This window comes from Pleurodeles waltl, chromosome 6, assembly GCF_031143425.1.
Source record: "Pleurodeles waltl isolate 20211129_DDA chromosome 6, aPleWal1.hap1.20221129, whole genome shotgun sequence".
In the NCBI taxonomy this organism is placed as follows: domain Eukaryota; kingdom Metazoa; phylum Chordata; class Amphibia; order Caudata; family Salamandridae; genus Pleurodeles; species Pleurodeles waltl.
The window spans coordinates 50,583,210-50,609,958 of NC_090445.1; the positions used below are offsets into that span (position 1 = coordinate 50,583,210).

Consider the following 26,749-nt stretch of genomic DNA (forward strand, 5'->3'; position numbering starts at 1 on the left):
ATGACTAATCAGACGCCAGCACACTTTAGAACACTCCCAAAAGAGGCTGTTTCCCCATAGAGTTTTGAGCACCTGTGTGCCTTTAACCACTAGCATGAGTGAGGGGAGCCTCTAAGGGGAGGAGGGTGGGTTGCATGTGAATTTATAAAAGATACCAAAACTGGAGAACTACAGATACAAGTAACTAATTTTCTACTCCAGTATTGGATCTTTCATAGATTCACATGCTTGAATCAGAATAATAACCAATACAGTAAAAGTAAATATAAAATAGTTTGAGAAACAGAATTAGCGGATGGTGGGAGAAGAAGAAAGAGGCTCACCTTAATGAAAGCAATGTCGCAACACTGCCTGTCCCACAGCCGTATCTGCCTTATGGCTCTCGTCCAGGCAATAAGGTCTTGTAAATGTGTGCCTGCTGGACCAAGTTGTCACCCTGCAGATGTGCTGAACTGGAACTCCTGCAAAGAGGGCCATAGACATGGCTCTCGTAGAATGCGCTGTTACTGTGCCTTGTAACTTTTTTACTATCCTGTGCATGACAATACTGAATAGTGGCAGCTATCCATCTTGCAATAGTTTGCTTAGTTACTGAAAGACCTTTCCCAATACCTTCGTATGCCAGGAACAACTGGTCTGATCTCCTTATGTGATGAGTTGTGTGAATAGAATTTAAGACACCTTTTGACATCTAGTGAGTGGAGGGACTTTTCTGCTGGTGTCTGTGGATTTGGACAAAAACGTTCTGAGAACAACTGGAAATCCAATGCAACTTTTGGAATGAATTTAGGGTTTGCCCGGCGGATATGTCTGCAGTGAACTGCAGGAAAGGTTGTTTCATGGTGAAAGCCTGTATATCGCTCACCCTCTCCGCAGGTAAGATACTTTAGTTCCAATCTGTGTATCAGTTTGAATGGTGGCTTCCTTAGCTGCCCTAGAACTACGTTCAGATACCACACTGGCCGGGTTTTCTTAACTGGTGGAAAGGCCCTGGAAAGAACCTTGATGAACTGTTTAATTATTCAAGAAGAGCTCAAAGTTGGCTTTGGTGCATCTAAAGCGTGCAATCGTAGCCAGGTGTACTTTTATCAAAGAATGCGATAGTTTAGATTTTGCCAGGTGGAGTACGTTCGGAAGTGGGTGGAGAGAAAAAATAAAAAACATATGTGAGGCACACATTAATAAGTGAAAAAACAATTAAGCAATATGTAAGAGAAATGGATGCCACAATCATTACGTAAATTAAACAACGTTGCTGAAAGTCCACAAAGAAAAGAATACGTATACAGCTCCTGAAAATATTTTCCAGTCCTTGTAATTTATTCATTAAGTGCTCTGTATTCCATAGGTGAAACTTCAGTTGAATACTTCAAATTCATGTGATTAAATAGACAAACTCTCCGGTACACCGTTGATAAAGTTCTTGAACAAACAGCCTACACGTGTTTAGTCTCAGGGGAATAACCCCAACGACTTCCTCAGGGCTGAAATTTCATCAAAACATAACACTTGAAATAGATAATATAATATAATTTGTGTCTAAACCGATGCCACCAAAAAATTGTGAGTGAGGAACCAAAAGAAAAATGAAAATACTGGATGCCACAATATAGGAAACCTCCATAGAATAGATAAAATAACAGCAAAATATGCTCCTCGATTACGATAGTCAACCGTGGTAACAAACACTAACACCCAAGAAAGTACAACAAGTGAATCTCTAATAGTCACATATGTGATAAAAAAATACCCGTGCTCAGGTACAGTCTAATACTTAAACCAGCAAATACCTGATAGAGACCTGGAACTCCCTACCGCTCCACCTATGCCAGACCCAGGACCTCCTGACTTTCAGGAAACGCCTCAAAACATGGCTATTCGACTAGCAGCTCCCCTCCCAGCGCCTTGAGACCCTAACGGGTGAGTAGCGTGCTTTATAAATTACGTGATTGATTGATTGTCAAGTAAAAATCCTAAAGTCAAAATAGAGAACAACGTTGCATGTGTTTATCTGCACTTTTCGTACCAGTAACTTCCAAGTTCAAGAGTAAATCCCAACTATCGAAGAATGTGATAGTTTAGATTTTGCCAGGTGGAGTACGTTTGGAAGAATCTGTTCTGACAGTGCTTTGAGTGGGTGGATGTTCGCGGACTCGCACCAAAGACAGAATCGCTTTCACTTGAGCTTATAGGATTTGTTTGTTGCTGAGGCTTCTGCCTTTGCCAGTATTTCTCTGCAGTCTGCTGGAATGACTAGCGATGCAAACTCATTGTATTCAGGATTCAGGCTGATAAGTGTAGCAATGCTGGGTCAAAAGAATAAGTTACTTACCTTTGGTAACGCTTTTTCTGGTGGATACAGTAACTACCTGTGGATTCCTCACCTAAAGAATTCTCCCCTCGCGCCAGCCTCGACGGAAATTTCTTCTAGCTCTGCACGTCGACGATGACGTCACAATCGCCCGACTCCACGCAACGCCGTATGACGTCATCTAGGCAATAAGAAGCCCTCGTCGACGTGCAGACGTCAGTTATCACCATTTTTTACGTGCCATAGAGGCGAACAGGTTAACCTTAAAGAGATCATAGTCACATCAAATGAATGAAAACAGAACATTTATTATATACAAAAGTAAAATATGTCATTCAAGTCCAAACATGTTTTCCTTGAACTATCTAAATTAGAGAAAGAAATGTATATACAGATGCCACAACTATATACATGATTCAGGTATACACAAATGTACAAGGCAAAGGATGCTTACCCATGGATTTCATGGTATGACCAGTCAGGCAACGGGGAGGCGGGTGGGACCGTGAGGAATCCACAGGTAGTTACTGTATCCACCAGAAAAAGCGTTACCGAAGGTAAGTAACTTATTCTTCTGATGGATACACCTACCTGTGGATTCCTCACCTAAAGAATAGAGTCCCAAAGCAGTACTACCTCCGGAGGTGGGTGCCCGAATGGTCAAACCAAGAAATCCTGCAGCACTGAGCGAGCAAAATGGCTATCCCTCCTAACCTCAGAATCCAAACAGTAATGTTTAACAAAAGTATGGAAGGACGCCCAATTCGCTGCCCTGCAGATATCAGCCACAGGAACACCCCTAGCCAAAGCCGAAGAAGCAGCCTTAGCTCTGGTGGATTGGGCACGAAGCCCCACAGGTGGTTCTTTCTTCGCCAAAGAATAACAAATTTTAATACATAGAATGACCCACCTGGATAGCCTTCTCTTGTGGACAGCTCTACCTTTCCTCTTCCCCACGTATCCAACGAAGAGCTGATCATCTTGCCTGAACTCCTTCGTCCTGTCGACATAGAAGCTCAGCGCTCCTCGTGGATCCGGCCCATGGAGCCTCTCTTCCTCCTTGGATGGATGAGGTGGAGGGTAAAAGGAAGAGAGAGTAATAGACTGCCCCAGGTGAAAGGGTGTAACAACCTTCGGGAGGAAAGCCGCCTTGGTCCTTAACACCACTTTGTCTCTATAGAAAGAAAGGTATGGGGGCTCTACACTAAGAGCCTGAAGCTCACTGACCCTTCTGGCCGATGTTATGGCCACCAGGAACACAGTCTTGAGAACTAGCAACTGCTAAGAGCAAGAATGCATTGGTTCAAATGGGGACCCCATTAAAAACGTTAATACCAAATTAAGGTCCCACTGAGGCATAACAAATGGAAATGGTGGAAATTTGTTAGTAAGCCCCTTTAGAAACCTTAAAACAATAGGAGATTTAAACAAGGAAGGCTGATCAGGAAGGCACAGAAAAGCCGACAGTGCAGATAAATAATCCTTGACTGGCAACCGCACAGCCCTTCTGTGCCAGGCAAAGAGCAAAGGACAATATTTCAGACAAACAAGCCTTTACGGGATCAATTTTATTCTCTCCACACCAGCATACAAATTTAGCCCAACGACTTACATAGATCGATTTGGTGGAGTGTCGCCTGGCCGATAAAATAACATCCACCACTTCCGGTGGGAGAGAAAAAGCACACATATTGCCTCGTTCAATCTCCAGGCTTGAAGGTGCAGGCTCTGGAGGTGGGGGTGTAGAATCTGCCCCTGCGACTGAGAGAGGAGGTCCACCCTGTAAGGGAGACGGAGTGGAGGGCACTGAGAGAGTTGGAGAAGGTCTGAATACCACACCCTTCTTGGCCAATCCAGAGCTATTAAGATGACCTGGGCTCGGTCTTGACGGATCTTCCTCAGAACTCGAGGAATCAAGGGTATGGGGGGAAACGCGTAAAGCAACTGACCCTTCCAGGATATCTGAAACGCGTCCCCCAAAGCTCCTTGCACCGGATACTGGAAGCTGCAAAATAGCGGGCACTGCACATTCTCCTGAGTTGCAAACAGATCTATCTGTGGATATCCCCACATCTGGAATATGTACAGAACCAGATCTGGATGAAGACGCCACTCGTGGTCGACCGAGCTGCGTCGACTGAGAACGTCCGCACGCATGTTCAGAGCCCCGGCCAAATGACGTGCTACCAAGCAGATCTTGTGATCCTGAAGCCAGGACCAGAGTCGAAGAGCTTCTCTGCAGAGAAGATACAATCCCACTCCTCCCTGCTTGTTTATATACCACATTGCGGTAGTATTGTCCGTTAGGATCTGGACTGACTGACCGCGAATGGAAGGGAGGAAGGCCTTGAGAGCCAGACGTACTGCCCGCAATTCCAACAGATTGGTCTCCAGTGGAACAGAGATTTCACATCAAAGGCCTTTGACCTCCAGGTCCCCCAGATGAGCTCCCCACCCTAGAGTGGAAGCATCCGTTACCACTGTGGCCACTGGTGGCGGCAGCGAGAACGGCCTTCCTTGTGACAGGTTGTCGACCGCTGCTCACCATTGAAGATCCACTGCAGTGTCTCTGGAGATCTTTATCGGTTCCTCGAGATCTCCCTTGTGCTGAAACCACTGCCTGCGGACGCACCACTGAAGAGCCCTCATGTGCCAGAGTGCATGAGTGACCAGCAGTATGCAAGAAGCAAACAGACCGAGCCCACAAAGGACCTTGAGGACTGGAACTACCGCTCCATTTCGAAACATTGGAATCAACGCCTGGATGTCCTGAACCCTCTGGGGCGGAGGAAAGGCCCGATTCAATGTTGTGTCCAATACTGCCCCTATGAACAGGAGGCGTTGAGAGGGCTACAGGTGAGATTTGGGCACATTGATTGAAAAACCCAGGTCGTACAACAACTGAGTTGTCGACTGGAGATGACGTCGCACGAGCTCTGGAGTCTTGGCTTTGATCAACCAATCGTCCAGATAGGGAAACACCGCTATACCCCTTCTTCTGAGCTTTGCCGCTACCACCGCCATCACCTTTGTGAAGACTCGAGGTGCTGAAGTAAGACCAAACGGGAGGACTGCAAACTGATAATGCTGCTATCCCACCACAAACCGGAGATACTTCCTGTGCGATCTGAGGATCGGAATATGAAAATATGCGTCCTGCAAATCGACACGCACCATCCAATCTCCTTCGTTCAACGCCAAAAGAACCTGTGACAGGGTCAGCATTTTGAACTTTTCCTTCCTGAGGAACCAATTCAAAGTCCTCAAGTCCAGAATTGGTCTTAACCGACCATCCTTTTTGGGGATCAGGAAGTATCTTGAATAACAACCCTGACCCCTCTCCTGCTCGGGAACCAACTCTACCGCGCCTTTTGCCAATAGGGACAACACTTCCTGTTGCAATAACAGAAGATGGTCTTCCGAACAGAAGGAAGGGAGGAGGGAATTCCCGAAAGGGAAGAGCGTACCCCTTCTTCACAATGTCGATGACCCAAGAGTCCGTTGTTGTAAACTTCCACATCGGAAGAAAATGGGAAAGTCTCTCCCCTACCGTAGACAAGTGGACAGGGAGTGGTGGAGGACTACGGCTGCTTTCCCTGCTGCACCCCTCTAGAGGAAGAGGCAGAGTGCTGCTGGGTGGCTCCTCTTGTTCGGACTCTGCCCCTGCCCCTGAAGGATCTGTATGGCAGGGAGCTTGCAGTTTGTTGTGGTCCTTGAAATCTGCCACGAAAGGAGGAACCACGTCCAAAACCCCTAAACCTTCTATAAGATCTAAAGGAGGATGAGGCAGCTGACTGAAGTCCTAGCGACCTCGCTGTGGCTCTGCTCTCCTTAAATCGTTCAAAGGGCAGATCCAGGAGAGTCACCTGCACATCTGATGAAAAGCCAGACGAACGCAACCAAGATTGTCGTCTGGAAACTATGGTCGTGCCTATAGCTCTTGCCACCGAGTCTGAAGTGTCTAACCCAGACTGGATCACCTGGGTCGCCGCCGCCTGAGCTTCCGTCAGCAACTGTAACATTTTCTGGGACAAGTTTGGATGGCTTTTCGCTTCCTCCATAAGGGCGTGGATATAACGTCCCAAAATGTAGGTCGCGTTGGTTGACTTTAAAGCCATACTACATGAAGAAAAGGCCTTTTTGGCAGAATGGTCCATGTTCTTCGATTCCCTGTCCGCAGGGGTTACGGGAAACGAGCCAGGAGAGTGTGAGAAGGTAGCCTCTTTCTAGCCTTGTTACCCCCACTTTTGGCCTGTTTGTGAGTGTATGTCAGGGTGTTTGTCACTGTTTTCACTGTCTCACTGAGATCCTGATAGCCAGGCCTCAGTGCTCATAGTGAAAACACTATGTTTTCAGTATGTTTGTTATGTGTCACTGGGATCCTGCTGGTCAGGACCCCAGTGCTCATAGGTTTGTGGCCTATATGTATGTGTCACTGGGACCCTGTCACACAGGGCCCCAGTGCTCATAGGTGTGCATGTATATGTTCCCTGTGTGGTGCCTAACTGTCTCACTGAGGCTCTGCTAACCAGAACCTCAGTGGTTATGCTCTCTCATTACTTTTAAATTGTCACTAACAGGCTAGTGACCAATTTTACCAATTCACATTGGCTTACTGGAACACCCTTATAATTCCCTAGTATATGGTACTAAGGTACCCAGGGTATTGGGGTTCCAGGAGATCCCTATGGGCTGCAGCATTTCTTGTGCCACCCATAGGGAGCTCTGACAAATCTTACACAGGCCTGCCACTGCAGCCTGAGTGAAATAACGTCCACGTTATTTCACAGCCATTTTACACTGCACTTAAGTAACTTATAAGTCACCTATATGTCTAACCTTTACCTGGTAAAGGTTGGGTGCAAAGTTACTTAGTGTGAGGGCACCCTGGCACTAGCCAAGGTGCCCCCACATTGTTCAGAGCCAATTCCCTGAACTTTGTGAGTGCGGGGACACCATTACACGCGTGCACTACATATAGGTCACTACCTATATGTAGCTTCACAATGGTAACTCCGAATATGGCCATGTAACATGTCTATGATCATGGAATTGCCCCCTCTATGCCATCCTGGCATAGTTGGCACAATCCCATGATCCCAGTGGTCTGTAGCACAGACCCTGGTACTGCCAGACTGCCCTTCCTGGGGTTTCACTGCAGCTGCTGCTGCTGCCAACCCCTCAGACAGGCAGCTGCCCTCCTGGGGTCCAGCCAGGCCTGGCCCAGGATGGCAGAACAAAGAACTTCCTCTGAGAGAGGGTGTGACACCCTCTCCCTTTGGAAAATGGTGTGAAGGCAGGGGAGGAGTAGCCTCCCCCAGCCTCTGGAAATGCTTTGTTGGGCACAGAGGTGCCCAATTCTGCATAAGCCAGTCTACACCGGTTCAGGGACCCCTTAGCCCCTGCTCTGGCGCGAAACTGGACAAAGGAAAGGGGAGTGACCACTCCCCTGACCTGCACCTCCCCTGGGAGGTGTCCAGAGCTCCTCCAGTGTGCTCCAGACCTCTGCCATCTTAGAAACAGAGGTGCTGCTGGCACACTGGACTGCTCTGAGTGGCCAGTGCCACCAGGTGACGTGAGAGACTCCTGCTGATAGGCTCCTTCAGGTGTTAGTAGCCTATCCTCTCTCCTAGGTAGCCAAACCCTCTTTTCTGGCTATTTAGGGTCTCTGTCTCTGGGGAAACTGCAGATAACGAATGCATGAGCTCAGCCGAGTTCCTCTGCATCTCTCTCTTCACCTTCTGATAAGGAAACGACCGCTGACCGCGCTGGAAGCCTGCAAACCTGCAACATAGTAGCAAAGACGACTACTGCAACTCTGTAACGCTGATCCTGCCGCCTTCTCGACTGTTTTCCTGCTTGTGCATGCTGTGGGGGTAGCCTGCCTCCTCTCTGCACCAGAAGCTCCGAAGAAATCTCCCGTGGGTCGACGGAATCTTCCCCCTGCAACCGCAGGCACCAAAAAGCTGCATTACCGGTCCCTTGGGTCTCCTCTCAGCACGACGAGCGAGGCCCCTCGAATCCAGCGACGCTGTCCAAGTGACCCCCACAGTCCAGTGACTCTTCAGCCCAAGTTTGGTGGAGGTAAGTCCTTGCCTCACCTCGCTGGGCTGCATTGCTGGGAACCGCGACTTTGCAGCTACTCCGGCCCCTGTGCACTTCCGGCGGAAATCCTTTGTGCACAGCTAAGCCTGGGTCCACGGCACTCTAACCTGCATTGCACGACTTTCTAAGTTGGTCTCCGGCGACGTGGGACTCCTTTGTGCAACTTCGGCGAGCACCGTTTCACGCATCCTCGTAGTGCCTGTTTCTGGCACTTCTCCGAGTGCTACCTGCTTCAGTGAGGGCTCTTTGTCTTGCTCGACGTCCCCTCTCTCTTCAGGTCCAATTTGCGACCTCCTGGGCCCCAGCAGTGTCCAAAAACGCCAAACGCACGATTTGCGTGTAGCAAGGCTTGTTGGCGTCCTTCCGGCGGGAAAACACTTCTGCACGACTCTCCAAGGCGAGAGGGATCCGTCCACCAAAGGGGAAGTCTCTAGCCCTTTTCGTTCCTGCAGAAACCTCAGCTTCTTCTGTCCAGTCGAAGCTTCTTTGCACCCGCAGCTGGCATTTCCTGGGCATCTGCCCATCTCCGACTTGCTTGTGACTTTTGGACTTGGTCCCCTTGTTCCACAGGTACCCTAGATTGGAAATCCACAGTTGTTGCATTGCTGGTTTGTGTCCTTCCTGCATTATTCCTCTAACACGACTCTTTTGTCCTTAGGGGAACTTTAGTGCACTTTGCACTCACTTTTCAGGGTCTTGGGGAGGGTTATTTTTCTAACTCTCACTATTTTCTAATAGTCCCAGCGACCCTCTACAAGGTCACATAGGTTTGGGGTCCATTCGTGGTTCGCATTCCACTTTTGGAGTATATGGTTTGTGTTGCCCCTATCCCTATGTTTCCCCATTGCATCCTATTGTAATTATACATTGTTTGCACTGTTTTCTAAGACTATACTGCATATTTTTGCTATTGTGTATATATATCTTGTGTATATTTCCTATCCTCTCACTGAGGGTACACTCTAAGATACTTTGGCATATTGTCATAAAAATAAAGTACCTTTATTTTTAGTATAACTGTGTATTGTGTTTTCTTATGATATTGTGCATATGACACTAAGTGGTACTGTAGTAGCTTCACACGTCTCCTAGTTCAGCCTAAGCTGCTTTGCTAAGCTACCATTATCTATCAGCCTAAGCTGCTAGACACCCTATACACTAATAAGGGATAACTGGGCCTGGTGCAAGGTGCAAGTACCCCTTGGTACTCACTACAAGCCAGTCCAGCCTCCTACAGAGAGGATCTGGAAGAACAGGAGGCCTGAACCACTAAGCTCTCCGGTGTCGGGTGCTTGGAGAGGAAGACAGGGTCACCTGGTGCCGCCCGATAGCGTCGTGCCACCACTCTGTTGACAGCCGCTGAAGACACAGGTTTTTTCCAGATGTCTTTAATAGGATCTAGAAGAGCCTCATTAAACGGCAAGAGAGGCTCTGCCGTCACAGAAGCTGGATGTAACACCTCCATCAACAGGTTCCTCTTCACCTCCGCAGCCGGAAGAGGGAGATCAAAGAAGTCTGCAGCCTTTCGTATCACTGCATGGAAAGAAGCAGCTTCCTCAGTGTACTCTCCAGGGGAAGCTAGATCCCACTCAGGGGAGGTGTCGATGCCACTTGCAGTATCAAGTCCTTGAAAGTCACCGGAAGGCTCCAAGATCTCACCCTCTTCCAGGTGTTGTCTGCTGTATTCTTCCTCCTCCAGAAGGCGCAAAGCCAGACGTCGGGAGTCGTGACGGCGCCGAGAGTCACCATGGCGATGATGAGCCCTTGAGGATCTTGAAGAGGACTCCCTCCGACGATGGCTCTCCTTTTTCTTGGAATGGGCCAAGAACAATTTTGCCTCCCTTTCCTTGAGTACCTTCGGGTTCATGCGCTGGCAGGAGCCGCATGACTCGACCTCATGGTCGGAGCTAAGGCACCAGAGGCAATTCTCATGGGGATCGGTAACCGACATTCGACCCCCGCACTGGTTACATGGCTTAAAGCCGGATTTCCTTGGCTGCGACATTGTAACCGTCGATTCGCAACTGTAGCTCCCTGTGAGCCTCGCAGAAAAAGTTACTCAGAGGCACGGAAAAAAGGAAACTGACGTCTGCACGTCGACGAGGGCTTCTTATTGCCTAGATGACTTCATACAGCATCGCGTGGAGTCGGGCGATTGTAACATCATCGACGTGCAGAGCTAGAAGAAATTTCCGTTGAGGCTGGCGCAAGGGGAGAATTCTTTAGGTGAGGAATCCACAGGTAGGTGTATCCATCAGAATGCAGTATATGGCACCTGTTCATTGTCAACAGGTCCACTGTCACCCTGAGTTTCCAGTGAGGTTGCTCTGAGAGGAGAAGGAGTTTGGTGAACAAACAAACTGCCTGTGCCACCTGGGGCTATCAGAAGGAGTCTGCAAGGTTCTCTCTTCATTTAGCTTATTACCCTTTGGATCAATGGAATCAGCAGAAAGGCATAGGTATACACTCCTGGTCGAGCTTCGGCCTTCCCCAACGCTGGAACAGCTCCTTTGTTGATTTAGTTCCCATTCGTGGTATGGAATGGTGAATATGTTTAACGAATCAGCAAGGAGATTGTGTACCCCTGGTACATGTTCCGCTTTTAAGAATATGCTATGCTGAAGAGCCCAGTTCCAGATGGCTTGAGCAGATAGCATCTGAGAACGCGTTCCTCCCTGTTTTCAGGTACTGGTTGTATTGTCTGTTTGGATTAGGACCGACGAGCCTGTGATGTTGGGAAGAAAGGCCTTCAAAGCTAAGTCAATAGCCCAGAGTTCCAGTTGGTTGATATGAAGTTCTCTCTCTTCGTGGACCATTTTCCACTTATCCTCAATTCGTGTAGGGGCACTCCCCTCAACCTTCTAACAATGCATCTGTTGTTATTATGAAATCTGGTATTGTTTTAAGCATCTGAGGCCCTCTGTTAGGTTGAGGGGCTCTTCCCCCATAATATCTCAGATTTCTTTGTTGGAGTAATGTGAATAGGATCGTCGAACCAGCCCTGTGTCTGGATCCATTGCTCGTCAAGTTGTTACTGAGGGGGCTTCATTCGTAAGCGACAGTTTGGGACCAAAGGAATGAAAGAGGAAATCATTCCCAGGAATGACTTGTATATTCAGACAGAAACTGGCTTTCTTTTGGAAAGTTTGGTTGCAAGTTGGTGGACTTTTGCCTGGTTGTTCTCACAGGGAAAGGCCTTTTCCTTCACTGTGTCCAGAATGGCTCCCAAGAAAGTCAACCTTGTTGTTGGTTCCAGTTGTGACTGTTGATAATTTTATGCAAGGCCTAGTCTGCTGAATAACGAAAGGCAGGTGGCCGTTGCTTCCGCCGTTTGTCTTGAAGTAGGGGTTTTTATCAACCAATCGTCCAAGTACGGGAATACTTTGATCCCCTGTTGCCTGAGATAAGCAGCCACCGGGGCCAACATCTTTGTGAAAATTCTGGGGGCAGGTTTTAGCCCAAAAGGCAACACTCTGAACTGAAAGTGTATTCCTGCTATCTGGAAACGTAGGCATCCGCAATGGGCCGGGTGTATTGGTACATGGAAAAAAAGTGTCCTGAAGATCTAATGACGCCATGTAATCCCTGTGGTTCAGGAGCTGTAATATGTCCTGTAGCGTAACCATACGAAAAGTTTTGCTCATTAGAAAACTGTTTAACTTCTGAAGGTCAAGTATTGGACACCATTCTCCCAAGGGCTTCCTCACAAGAAAGAAACAGGAGTAGAATCCTGTTCCTGTCTGATGTTTTGCAACACTCTCTATAGCTACTTTCTTTATCATGCTGGATAATTCTTTTAAAAGTTGCTTCAATCGAGGTGGAGATGTGCCTGAAGGCGGGGTGTTTGGGGGTTTCTGAAGAAATTATAGTGAGTGTCCTCTCACAATTACATCCAGAAGTTATACTGGACCATTGTTGGAGATGATGTATAATGTGTCTTCCGATACGATATTGTGCGGTTGGTATATATTGGAGGTCATAATTTCTATTATTTCTGCCCCTTGCAGGTAACTTTCCTCTGGGAGACTGTTTATATGCAGCAGCTTGAGGTCGTCTACACTGCTGCTGTTGTCCGTACTGTTGGCGGTACTGCGGAGACTGGAACTGCCTGTATTGTTGGTAGCCTGCTCTAAATGAATTATTCCCCCTTCCGCTAGCTCCTCGAAAGGGCTGTTTACGGAACTGAAGGGCGCCTAGGGATCTGGCCATGTCAATGTCTGTTTTTATTGACTGTAGGTTGTCGTCTATATGTTTGCCAAAAAATGACTCTCCATCGAATGACATATCCAGGATTCTTGGTTGGACCTCCGGGCGAAAGGATGTGGATTTTAACCATCCCTGCCAACGCAATATTGCAGAATCCTGCTAATTGTCTGAAACCAATAGTGGAGATGTCTATGACACAGTCAGTCATCGCTGCTGAGACTCGCTCCCCCTCCTGTAAGATCTTACATGCTTTCGCATCTTTAATCATTAAGTCAGTGTACGGTGTTATATCTGACCACATTTGGTGGTCATAGCTGCTAGAATGGTCAGCAAATTTGTTGCCTTAACTGTAGTGGCTGCCATTGTGGAAAATCTCTTTCCAATGCTATCCAGTCTACGTCCATCTTTGTCCGAAGGCGATGTAATCAGCGTAGAACGGTTTTTTGAGCATCACTGTGCAGCCTGCGACACTACTGAATCCAGTTTTGGCTGACCTATGGGGCAAGATGGCGAACTGTCTGGGGCCTTAGATTTTTTTTCTCCAGGCATGGAATGAGTGGAGGCGCAGTGGCTGGGTTCTTCTTGGCTTTTAGACCCTCTTGCCAGATAAAATCCACTATAGGTATGGCCCTTACAGATTTTCTGGCTTGTTCTTTAAAGTAAAAAAAGAAAACAGTCTGTTTCTTCAGTTAACAATGACAGTTCAAATCTTTTAGCTGCACGGTCCATCAAGTTGTGGAAGCCTCCAATATCCCCGGTTGGAGAATCCACTGGTACTACCTGTGGTGGAGAGGGAGAGGGAACAAGGTAGTCATCCCACTCATCCTGATCAGATATTCTTTCTCCAATTTCGCCATCTTCTGTGTAGTCATCCAACGAGGGGACATTTTTTTGCTATGGGCTGCATCAAGTTAGAAGCAACACCTTGCGCCAAGGTAATCGGTGTAGAAACCAATGGAGTGGACTTTGGCAATGGAACAGCTGTTTGAAAAAGTTGCAGAAGTGGTGGAACTTGCGTTATAGGTGTTGTAGAAAACGAAGCTGGAAACGTATGGGAATATTCTTGAAGCATACTCTGAAGATTTGTTATTAGAGATGCTGGCATCGGAAGAGATTGTTCCTGGTGAAATTCCGTATGCTCATCTTGCATTTGTTGTGTTAGGTTAGCTGAACCGTAATAATTGTGGTACTGTTCATTGTCATCATTGAGAAAATGTACATAAAGTTAATCATACACCATAGCTGCTAGGCATCTGTTTATCTTTATTATGTTGCCATGTGCTCGACAAACCTCTTGAACTTCGATGATTGACCTTGTGCTCGCAGCCTTGGGCTGCAATCTGCTTATCGCTGCCATATTACTTTTTCCAATTACAGTTCCGAGAATTGTCGTGCTTAATCAGTAACTGCCAGAACAAGTTTGTACAGGTCGTTGCCACCTCCTGCCAGCTGCATCTGTACCTTCTCCCACCACACGTGTATCCCTGAAATATTCTGAAGACCGCAGAGGACCTTGAATACGATAGGGGTGGAGTTGTCCTCTGACTAAGCAGTTTTGTGTGTATATAAGGTTGGGTGCCCCAGAGTGAAGGGGCAGCCTCCGTAGGATAGTCACTTGACTGTCCTGGGACTCTGTATTAGCTCGAGCTATAATCCATGTAATAAACTTCTCTTTATTCCTCCAGTTGGTGACTCAGTCTGATTTGTGAACTCTCTGCTAAATTGACCCTGAGGACATAAAGGGTGTCCCTCCACCGCTGGGAAGGAGACCCCGGGTGGGGGTCTAATCTTTCCTGGTTCCTCAGTCATCATCATTAAAGTCCTGGCATTTCACCTTTAGCTGCGATGGGCTACTAGCTGCGCCAAAAAGGTCCGTCATTATCAGTCGCCATCATCATCAAGGAGGTGAATAGGCGGGTATGGCAGGACTTTACTTGGTGGTGTATGGATAGGCAGAATTGCTTGACCTGATGATTTATTTTTCAATGGTCTGAGAGGTAGCGGTGGAAATGATTTCTCATACTATGAAAAGGTAGAATGATGCGGCCTCATTGACGATCTTGCTGAGGAGTGCTGTTCCACGAATGGTAAAACTAATGTTGACTATGGCGTTGTCGTAATTGCTGTATCTGGAATGGTTGTTGACGAGACATCTACCATCGACGTTGTGGTAGTCGATGGAATTTTAGATGAGGATGTCTTCTTCGTTGATGGTGGCTTAGTTGACTAGCTCTTCATTGAAGACGGTGTCGACGAGATTAAATCATATTGCCCTTGTGGCGTCGACAGTGTGTGTGCTGACAAGGCACTGACGCAGGTCATCGATGGGACATCCGAACAGTATTTGATACCCTTCACCGTTACAATCGTCATCGAGGACAGCGGAGACAATGACATAATCATAGGCGAACTTGGCGAAGTAAAGGTAGGAGTCACCGTTGTTGTTGTTGTTACTGTCGACGAGCGTGTCGACGATGGTTTGTTCATCGCGGTTTTCATCGACACTGAATCCGATTTCTTTACTTTCAATGTTAACGGAGCAGATTGTGAGGCGTCTTTAAGAACAGTCTCCTTCAGACTTAGGCAAGTGTTGTTTGGAGGTCAAAGGCCGATCTTTGTACCTACTCTCCTTGCCACTGTCAGTATGTATGGATTTTTTACTGACCTTTGCTGTTGACTCTGAAGAATTTTTTTCTTCTATCCTCTGCCTCTTACTTGAAGTTGTGGCCTGTGAGGAATTATCACTATCATCGTCAGATAAAGGATCTTCTCTGGTCTTAAGTTTCTGAAGCCACAATAAAAGACTGCCTTCTCTGTCCTTTCGAGTTTTTTGAGAGAAAGTCTTTTATCTTATTATCTGGCTACAAACAATAAATACATTTTTTGCGAGGATCCTCTGAGTGAAGTCTTTTCTTCCCACAGGTGTCACAAGGCCTGAAAAGTCTTTTCTTCGAAATATAGGACATATCCAGTCTAAGTAATAATTCACAAAGAAGTATAATCTTGTGAGAAAAAAGAAAAAAAAAAAAAAAAAGTAGTTGAGATTCCCTTCACACAACGTGTGAAAGAAAATCTGAGGGGAAACATCCTCTGTTGGGAGTGTTCTAGAGGGTGCTCGCATCTGATTGGTCATAGGTCAAGTTTAGTCCTTTTTTTTTTTTTTTTCAATAAAAGGAAGTAGGCTATTAAAAAGAATGTACATTGCCATTATAGCCTATGATACTAACATGTACTGCTTTATAAGGTTACCGTGGGACTCCCAATTTGACGACAGGGAATATTCAAGCATGTGAATTTATAAAAGATCCAATAGTGGAGAAGTTCCTAGTATCCTAACACCCTATTGCTATTTCCAAGTACTATGATAAAATGTAGCAGAAGCAGAAAATAGCAAGCCTATGGAGTTTCCTAAGAAGGATTGTACACCATACCTTTCTTGGAGAGAAATAGCTGTTTAGCTATTCTCTGTCACAGTCCTTCCTCCAGGAATAATAAGCAACTCCGGGTTGAAGTCCACATTTCTGTAGCACTCTTGAAGGTCCAGAGCAACCTCTAACTGGTGTTGCTTTGCAGCTAACTTGTGTGACCTCTGGTCTGATAGTTCAGCCACAAAGCCTCTCCAAATGATGGCCAAATATACTTTTTTTGTTTTGTTTTTATAATACCCAATTGCCAATATTTAATCTCACGTTTATACATTTGGCCACACTAAAGTCACAAAAAGACAAAATACACATGGTGATAAATATGTCATCCAAACAAAATAAATGCAACCAGTCAGAGGGGACCTGTCACACTGGTTAGTTCACAAAACAAAAACAAACACCTTCTAATCCTAGGATTTTGTGCATGGATGATTGATTGGGAGTAATGCACCAGTGGTCATTAAAAACTCACTTAAGGTCTCTTCTGTGTTCAGATTAATACATCATTTCAGATCACATGTTGAAATTCTATCCCCCAATGTAAGCGTCTATATTAAACATGGCAGCTGCGGTAACAAACCACAAAAATATGTCAGCCTACACAGGAGGCAGACATGAGGCTAACACTTTTGCATGTGTCTAAATTTCACTCTCTCTGATAGAAAGAGATGAGTTTGCAAGCCAGCATATGATTAAAAAATATAGGGAACAGGCCATGTCACAGTGTTCATGGATGAGCCCTTGATCATCCAGTCATCAAGGCACGAGTAAAACTGGTGACAGACATTGTAGGTGGATCACAACTGGCACCATGGACTTCATAAATATTCTGGGAACAGATTTCAGGTCAAAAGGGAGTACACAGAACAGAGCAGTGACCAGCTACCTTGAATCTATCCGCGGAACCTATGATGTTTCCTGTGAATGGGTATGTGAAAAAACACCTTTTTGAAGTCCAAAGATGCCATTTATTCATTAGAAGGTGCATCAGTTCTTGTAAAGTGACCAATCCGAAGGATGGCTTCCCTAGGAACAGGTTTGTGCTGGTGTAAATTCATCACAGCCCTCTATTCTTTTGGAGTTTTCTTTTTTATTAGAGGATATCTAGAATAACAATTTTCGCTACTCCTTGGGTAATTGTCTGATGACTCCTCTGCAGCATAATGCAAATCTCTACCTTGAGCAGCCAAAGATGCGTTTGAACTTGGGGTGAGGGTATTGTTGGTGGGTACTAGAGAAATTACAGAGTATGACCAAACAGAATTACATCCAGCACTCATCTGCCTGCTGTGTTTGTTGCCCAGTCTCAGTAAAAAGCAGAGATTCTCACTGCCATGGTGCCCAAAATGTTGTCGGGGTACGTTTTGTAACAGGTGCCTGAAGAGGGTCAATTACGTTTAGAGTCTTGACTTCTAAATTGTCCTCTTCCTCACCCTTTTGACAGGAGTCTGCTGTATGTTGGACTTGAGGTGATCTGTATGTCTAGTGATGTTGCTGTGATCCGTACTACTGACATCACGGTTGAGGTTGGTACAGATGATACCTATATGGTTGTTATGATCAGCAAAATACTTGCATCCTTCTTCTAAGTTCTAGAAAAAACTGAGGTTGCCTCTGTTTTAATGCCCCACGTGATATGGTTGTTTCAGTGTCACGTTTTATGATCCGAAGTGTATCGTCCATATGAAATCCAGACAGACTCTATATCAAACAGCATGTCTACAATTTGGTTTTGAACTTCAGGTCCAAATTAGGTTTCTTGTAATCATCCATGCCTTCTTAATACAGCTGCTGTAGCTACCTTACTACAGCTTGGGGGTGAGGGTGGGGTTGGGAGTACCCACCCCTCTCATTATCTCTTGGTCCGGTAGGTTCAGGCAATTCTGCATATCCTATATCAGACTATTGATCAGACATTTCAATCTGAACTAGTCTTTGTATAAGTCAATGAAATGGTGGATCTGTGGGTGCAGTGTTGGAGGTGGTTGTTGGAGGGCATGGCACCAGTGAATGCTCTGATCCGGTCTGCTGCATAGTAGGCCGTCATATGGTACAAATCTTTTATGAGGTCTACAGGTAGCCTCATCATTGAGCAATATCTGTATTCTTCTTATACTTCCTAATATGGTTCATAATGGCGATCATGGTATTTGTGCTCTACCTGGCATTATTGTTCTTGAAGGCTTGGTTATTTCAGGGGAAAAGGTTTGGTGTCTCTATACGGAGCATTCCCGTTCTTCCTCAGCATCCTAGTATTTAATTTTTATGTCTCCTGGACTGTGCACAGCCCTATAGAATTCATCTGGATCGGATTCCTCCTCTGCATCCGGACGTCTAGCCAGTGGTTGTAAAGGGACCTTGCTTGGTGAGATACACTCCAGGCACAAATTCCTTGAATGTTTTTCCTTCTCTTTTTTTGGATAGTGTCATTGACAGTGATTTTGTCAAATGATTGGTCATCGACTGAGTTTTTACAGTTTTTTACAGTTTTGTTGACGGATCAGATTATATCTTTGATAAGGTCTCTTTTAATGGTTTTTCTGTCGACGGGGTTGCCCATGGGTTCTGATGCTAGGCTAGGCGCCATTGTTAATGGTCTAGACAGCGAATACTGCTTTCTATCTTTAGCCTGAGGCATCAACAAATGGTTGCTGATTGGGGACGGACACAGTATTGTGAACAGAACCACTGTCAACAGTGGAGTCAATTTCTTCTTTTTTTTTTAATTGAGGAGATGGAGCCAGAGGTTCTGGTAAAGGTTTTTTTTTTTTTGTTGTAATCGGAGGAGATGGCGTACGGTGCTCTGGTGAAGGTGACTTTCCTTTCTTTTTGTCTGTGAAAAGTGGCCTAGACTCTCTCAGAGCTTTTTGTGCATTTTGTCTTTAGGCGCAGAAAAAACAGAGTAATTTGTCATGTTTGGTTTCAGAAGTCTCAGGCATATCAAATTTATGTTTTGTTGCCTTTTTCCTTTTCTTACTTTTAGGTGGTTGAAGGCTTGATCCAGATTCATCTCCTGAGGAAGGCTTGTTTTTAAGCTTTGTTTCTGAATCCATCTTTTGATCCTTTGCTCATGATCATTAAGATTTTTGTTGAAGACGTTCGGCAGAATTTGCAGTATTTACTGATCTAAACACAGGCAAGAAATACACATCTTGTTAGAGTCTTGCATGACTAATTTTTCCCATAGGAATCACATGCCTTAAATAGGCTCCTTTTAGAAGTTGTTTCCATGTTCAAATCAATTAATATTTTCAATCTTACAATTGTAGTGGAAAGAACTATCACCACCTAATAAAGAAGGGTTTTTAGCAAGATATCCAATTTAAAGTGTTAACTGGTCTGAAGGAAGAACACGTCTTTGGGACTCGTTACACACAAGGTACCTTAGAAATCTGGGGTGAGATGTCCTCTGGGAAGGGTGAGGATGAAAGCACTCACCTCACTGGCTGGGGTTCAGGTCTTTCCAATGAGGTGGATTTTCTAATAAGGTTCTAGAGCCCTTCAGGCAGGCAGGCAGTCTCATACGGCTATTGCAAAGTTACCGTGGGGCACCCACTCTGACGACAGGCCTTGACTCAAGCATGTGATTCAAGCTCCAAAAGACACCTTCAGAACGGTAAAAACACAAAAAGAGACAGAGAGAAAAGGGAATTGGCTTTTGTGCCACAGACAAGGGATTTAAGAGCTAGAGAAAAGACCAATCGCAAATGAGCGCAGGATGGGCTCTGCAGAAATGATTGCTCGCATAACTTGTTTCTAAACCAATGTTCATATTTTAATCAGTTACTTTTCAGCATGGAAAAAAAAACACATTGCATAATTAACAAAAGATCCTGTACTATGTACACATTTCGGAGCCAGAATCCTTAATGCAATATTGGTTTACAATTGGAACAAATAAAATTTTAAATTGACCATTCTGTTAGAAAAGCAGTGACTAAGCTTACTGCAGGTTGGCTCTCACCTCTATTTTGTTCTAGCCCTCTGTCCCACTTGCACTGCATGTAAACATTTTAAGAGATGAGAGGATGGGGTGCTACCTAGCTTTGGGTCTGCTACTACCAGGTAAGAGATCCAATCACTGTGCCCCACTCCACTGCACACTGAAAAAGCCAAATTGACATGCAGTAGAGAGTACAAATCATCCACTTGAGTGTCCAGTAGAAAAGGAGCATTTGGTAATTCTGATCCCCAACCTGGCAAGCAACAGCACACACTAAAAGGGTGTCCACTTTCAGAGGGATGGCCTCTGCTCTACGGTCCCGAGCCACAGCACCAAATAACGTCACAATCTTTAGGCAATGCTGCTTTCAACGCAGGTATGCCCACCTAACACACATCTCTGAAAGATGTTCTTCACTAGTACCAAAGGGTCTGCTTGTAGGAGATGTAGGTGACTTGATCTTAGAGCAATAAAGATTAGTGGTGACTGCATTTGGTCACATAATGGCAAAAGCAGAGAGAAGGGCTTGCCTGGAACAAGGAAAGGCATTGGCCGGAGGCAAGGATATAACAAGTATCCACGTGCACTCATAGTCTGCTCCACTGTGTGTTTTTAGAATGCTTATCATATGCCTACTCATGGTTTGGTCTCACCAAGAACTCTCATGGTTCTGCAATTGGAGCTGTAAGTGTGTACTGTTAGTGGGCAAAATCAACATGAACATCCAGGGATTTAGGAGGATGCCATTTCTTTCAGATCACACTAATTTCTTTGCATTACACAGGTACATTACAGGGTGTTTCACCCAGGTTTTGTCCTATATTTTAAATTGGTTGTAAACACAAATCACATTTAGTCACAGAACGCATATTGTGCAGTGTAGGCTGTTATTTAAGTATGGGGAAGCTCTGACCCCATTAGGCTGTTGTAGCACTCTGACCAGCAAATAGTCGGATGCCTGAAATCAAAAATCATTCTATGGAGACTTGAGTTTGAGGATGGGACAGGTAAAGTTGACAGAAGGATGTTGATCATTTATGACCTTACTAACTTCAAAACATTAGTCCTCACAAACAAGTGAGAGGAATACTTGTATTAAACCCTCGTGGAGGACCGCGTCAGCTCTGCAAGTGTTTCTCTCTACAGAAAGGAGAGAAAGATCAGACACTTTCTCAGTCCCATCCTAGACTTCACACTTAGTAACCTACACTGGGCTCAGTCTTACAGAGGCAGGACCAACTCAAGCCTTTCTGCATAAAATATATGTTCCTCCTGTGGAGTATGTTAACAAGTAAACACAACGAACTGAGTACCAGTTTCTGGGACAGGAAACAGTGTCACTGTTCTAATGAAGGGGTGGGAAGCAATAACACGTTTCACTAAGAGAGACTACACACTTTCACATTAAAGATCTTTTTATAAACTTAGTTTGCATTTTACTAATACATGATCAATACTGAAGCATAAACAATTGCTTGCACTAGCAGACCACAGAAAGAGTAGTGTCTCTTAGGGAGTGGGCACAGAAAGAACAGTGCATGTTAGAGAGCGGCCACAAAAAGAGTGCTGTGTTTAAAAGAGCAACCACAAAAAGAGAAGCAGGTTGTAATGAATAACCAGAGCAAGAGTGATGTCTTTTAGGGAATGGACTGTTTTCTCAAGTTGAGCAAGCAGCTGTACTGTCTGTATAAAACGTGACCATCTCCTGCTGCAGGCGATGCTGACTGAAATGAAATTCTGCAGGCTTGGTGACACATCAAGGCTCTAAAGATGCCCATCACCTCTAACAACTGTAGGACGTCCTTGGAATAGTTGTAGCTCCTGGGAGAGGCCCCAGAAGGTCCCATTCTCTGAAGAGTTAGCCAGGACATGTGCCAACATGTTTTGAAACTCAGATTCAGAGCTGGCCAGCGTAGTAACAAGTGCTTGGCTAACCTAAAGCATGTCCTCATGCACACTGTGGAATTCGGTGCTTGCGCCATTTCCATAGTCTTTCACGCCAGATCAATCTGCCATGACCTGCGAGAATCCAAAATTAATGTGGAAGCAGAAATGCAATGGTTTGCGTCTCAGTAACACACAACAATTAAATCAACTTTCAACAAATGAAAAAAATATATAAAGTGCTGAGTCCTTTGCAGACCACCAAGATTAATACAAATCAAAAATGCTCATCCTCCAATAAACTAAAGAACTTAAAATATTTCAAGACCATTCAAGAATTGCTTCATAGATGACATTTGATTTCTCACCATTTGCTGCGAGGCACATGAGGCTAATATAAAAGTGTTAAGAAGTAGTTACAGGAGACAAGCAATTCAGTCATTATTAAAATGTTAAATCCCTGGTACACATTTTATCAGGTTCCAGCTGTGTTGTGCTAGTGTAAGAGAAGTTAACCAGGCATTGCTTTTTTATATAAATGCAATAGGAACACTCTTACGTTGCAGGTTGTAACGTCTTTGATCAGCCCCTCAGTGCGGACTACTGTAAACCTACATGCGTTTTTTCTTAATTCTAGTGCACCCAACATGAGATTAAACAATTTGGTCTATCTCAAGCTGACTTAACACTACAAGAAAGATCTATCACCTGCTGTCCTCAGGGTTCAAACTAAAGTTTTGAGTTAGGAATCTGCTATCTTTGGAATCTAATAGTGGAAGGATTTCCTACAGAATTAAACAGCATTTCTAGTGGAAGTAGTTTAAAGTGAGAAAAAGAATGAAAATCTAATTTTAATATGAATATTTAAGTAATGTAGCTTGCAGGAAGTTAACATAAGTGAATCTTTTTTTTTCCATCTTAAGGCCCCTCTCCAGATCAAATATCAAGAGCAGCAGGGCAACGGGCTTGGCATGGATGCAGAGATGTTACTGTTCCGGAAGAAATTCAAGGGTGGGGCACCTGGAAGGTTTGGTAAGCATCTGTGACTCTTATAAGGTCCAACAAGGGACAAAGACAGGTTATAATTTGGACTAATGACTGGCCTAAATCATTTCTTTTAGTCTAGTTACATTGCCCCAAACAGAAATATTTACCACTTTGAACAACAATTGTGTTTAGACTGTCGCCTGATGCAGCTCAGTGTGCCCATTTGAGGAGCTCGGGTACCAACCAAAAAAACCAACCACAGCAGATGCTTCACAACTTAGCATCACAACTATGCTAGACAACCATACTTCGTTCCTGTCCCACACGAGCATGCCTGGACTTAAAACACTCCTGGAAACATCGCTTCCATGAAAGAAAACAAAATGCTTAGCTTAGAAACATTACATATGTTCACAGCTCAGGCAGTAAAACATTTTTGCAGATGCACACACTCAAAGAGAAACAAATAGCTCACAGAGCACACTAGATGGACAGAGGTACACGCTACAAGAGTCACCTTGTATGCTTAGAAAGTGGCTCTATTTCTCGAATGTGACAGTGTGCAGAGATTCAACAGCAACAAGTAGTCTCTTGCAAAGCTGAGGCACTCTGTGGAGACGTTGGGAAGGCCAGACCAAGTGGTTGTCAGGGCCACCCCTCCAACAACAAGTTCCACTCAAAACTGCACTTACTCAGTTAACCTACTAGCCATGGGAAGGTACTGTTTCTCGCAACTGGAGCATATCACTGAATGCTTCACAACACTACTTAGAGATAAGAAATCTTCTATGCACAGCTACACTGCAAGATGCTTGTTGAGTAGTGTAAACAAGCAAGCACCTCTTTTGAATGTAATTCTGCTTGTCAAAGCCTGGCTCTATGATAGAGGAGAGCGAAATAAGGCCCTTCTTACCATCTTGTGATATGTGCAAAACCACCAATGGGCTATAGTGATTGACGCACAAGTATGGGAGTAGAAGGGCTTTGGACAGCGACAGGTAGGGGTCAAGAAGGAGAAACTTTGAATACTTGTGACCTTGGGCTGAGGGCAGGCACAAGGTTCACCTAGCTAGACATGAACTCAGGGTTTCTAATGTGAGTAGAGACGAATCATCAGTTATCCACAGCTCAAGAACTGGTTAACAGATTGTTTCGCCAGGAAACAAACCTCATACTAACATACCCATCACAATACCTGAAAGAATCTGAAGGAGAAGTCATTAAGAGGTGGGGAAAGCAGATATCAACAGAGTACAGAAACCTTCACATAAGCAATAACCTTTAACTTTTTAGGGAAAACCTAGAATGGATGGGATGGACCCCGTGGAAAGGGACAACAGTGTGTCGTAAGAAAAAGACTTTCAAATACACAGCACTTAACTCATGGCCATGGTGTCATTTAGCAGAATCCAGTTGGCTTACTGTTCTCTCTATCAGTTCCACCACATCCAGCATATTTTCAACCCTCCCTCCTCAATCCATGCACACCTAAATCATTTATCTACCACCCCCTCCCAGAATCTTCAATGACAAAGGGCATCTCCAACAGCTCCATCCCTGACCCGCAGTGATAACGCTTCTGCCTGGGCACCTCTTCTTCCATAGCTTCTTAAACAGGTCAATCCGTACTGCCCTCCTGGGATACACTTTTCATAGATGCTGTTCTGTTCCATAAGCCCACAAATCAATTAAACATCCACTAGTTTGTCTGCAACAGTATGAAAATAAAAAGATTGTAGCTTCGTCAGTGGTTTGCTGGTATTGGTTAAGTTGAAGCTGGGCAGTCTGTATAACTCCACTGTTCTTGTACCTCTCTGGACATACAAAGGGTCACTGTCCTGAAAGATTAGCGCAAGGACAATAGTTCTCAAACATATTGCGTTCTCCTTGCCGCTTTCTTCTCACCTCAGGAACCACTGCCCTACCCAGCAGCTTGTCTCCTTCAAGGTTGAATCTCATACATAAGATGTGGGTCATGTTAGATGTCACACGCTCAGGAGCCAGAAAAAGAAGAAAATTGCGATGAAGAGGAACAGCGAGTCCTGCCAGCTGCTGCCATTGTTGCCATGAGGAGCTCCATCCAAGTCTGCATCAGAGGCCCAGCAAAAATGGGGGTGGGGAGAAAACAAAGGATTAAAACGTTAAACATCACAGGCACTGCCAACATTTGCAAATAGTTTTACAAGTTGGGGAAGCCTCCCAGACACTCACTCACTTACACAGTATTACAGCAGATTGTACTGGCCAAGGTCTGCTTGGGTCCATAACAGAGAGGGGCTTTAATGGTTGGTATAGCCAAATGAGTCAGGCATTTAGGTTGGAGGAAATTAAAACCTGGGGCTAGTCTCCTACCAATCCCATATCTCACTGTAGGCTCCAGTGCCTCTCTGGAGGTTATTCCTCAATTCTTTTGGGACTGTCACAATCAGTTAATGACTGTTCCTGTCAAGGCTACTCAAGCCAGGGTGCACAGCTCCAACATTAATTCACATGCATGAATAATGTGTGCTAGAGATATAAGAAGGACCAAACCATCTCAGCTGCGACAGCAAAGACTTTCATCGTCCTTTCTCCCTTGCCTCTCCCTTCCTACTGTCCCTCTCAGTCCCTTGTACAACTTCACATATTCTGAGATGAGTAAGAGAAAAACACTATAGGCTAAGGATTGTGACATTTTATTTGTTGATGGAAGCATTCATATCCATAATAAAGACCTATTGCCACTCCACTGTCTTCAATAAAGCTCTCAACATTCCAAAGCTCTAATATTGCTGGGAACTCGACTGATGCAAGGATAACTTTATTAAATTATAAAACACAACATGAAATCCAATAAAATACCAATCTTCTGTTTAAACTCTATGATAGTGGAGCTTAGCCTGGCCTCTCCGCCTCTTGACAATAGTTTGGAGTGTGTGCCCTGACAAGATAACATCATATAGATAGATCCACTCACAGAACAGTCCTGCATCCACTGAACGTGGTTCGTAAGATCAAGCATGCATGTACGCTTATCTCACGTATTGCTTGATTTACCTCCTTCCATGCAAGGACAAATGAGTGTGTGAGAAAGAGGGAAGCAAACCTCACGTAACATGGGACAATGCAGATCTAAAGTCAGCCCCATAACATGAGAATAGAACCAAGTCCCATCACAACACAAACTTTAATGCTTAGTGTCCTCTCGTGGCACAAACCTAGCTTTCACATCTCAAAACTTCTGATCTTACTCCCAGATGGCTACCAAGCTGCCACATTAGAGCCACACTTTACCCTACACTGCCATGCCTAGCTGCCAACCAACAAGATTTCTGCATAAGCTTATCCCCTAACTGGACAAGTTACTTACCTTCGGTAACGCCTTATCTAGTAGAGACAATATCTATTTGCAGATTCCTTAACTTAGAATTTCCCCTAGTTGTCTGTCTGGATCCTGACAAGGCAGGGTCCATAAGGGCTGCAGCATGTATTGTGCCACCCTAAGGGACCCATCATCAAGCACATGCGCACTGCCATTACAGACTATGTGTGCTGGTGGGGGAAAAAATGATAAAGTCGGCATGGCACTCCTTCCAGGGTGCCATGTCCACAAACCACTGCCTGTGGCACAGGTAAATCACCCCTCTAGCAGGCCTTACAGCCCTAAGGCAGGGTGCACTATACCACAGGTGAGGGCATAGCTGCGTGAGCAATATGCCCCACAGTGTCTAAGACGATTCTTAGATATTCTAAGTGCAGTGTGGCCATATCGAGTATATGGGCTTGGAGTTTGTCATTACGAACTCCATAGCTCCAGTATGGCTTCACTGAAGGCTGGGAAGTTTGGTATCAAACTTCTCAGCACAATAAAGCCACACTGATACCAACCCTTTAGTTTAAGGCTGACCG

At 45.1% G+C, this 26,749-nt stretch overlaps 1 protein-coding gene across 2 annotated transcripts in view; it reads right to left on the reverse strand.

Moving 5' to 3' along the window:
* Positions 1–19,797: 19,797 nt before the first annotated feature.
* RNF5 (ring finger protein 5) overlaps positions 19,798–26,749 on the reverse strand; it is a 38,990-nt gene continuing 32,038 nt past the window's right edge. For both annotated transcript variants that reach the window (XM_069237261.1, XM_069237260.1), the window contains exon 6: positions 19,798–24,947. In XM_069237261.1, the coding sequence (XP_069093362.1) occupies positions 24,847–24,947 (101 nt within the window). In that variant the 3' untranslated portion in view covers positions 19,798–24,846. The remainder of the gene's footprint in view (positions 24,948–26,749) is intronic.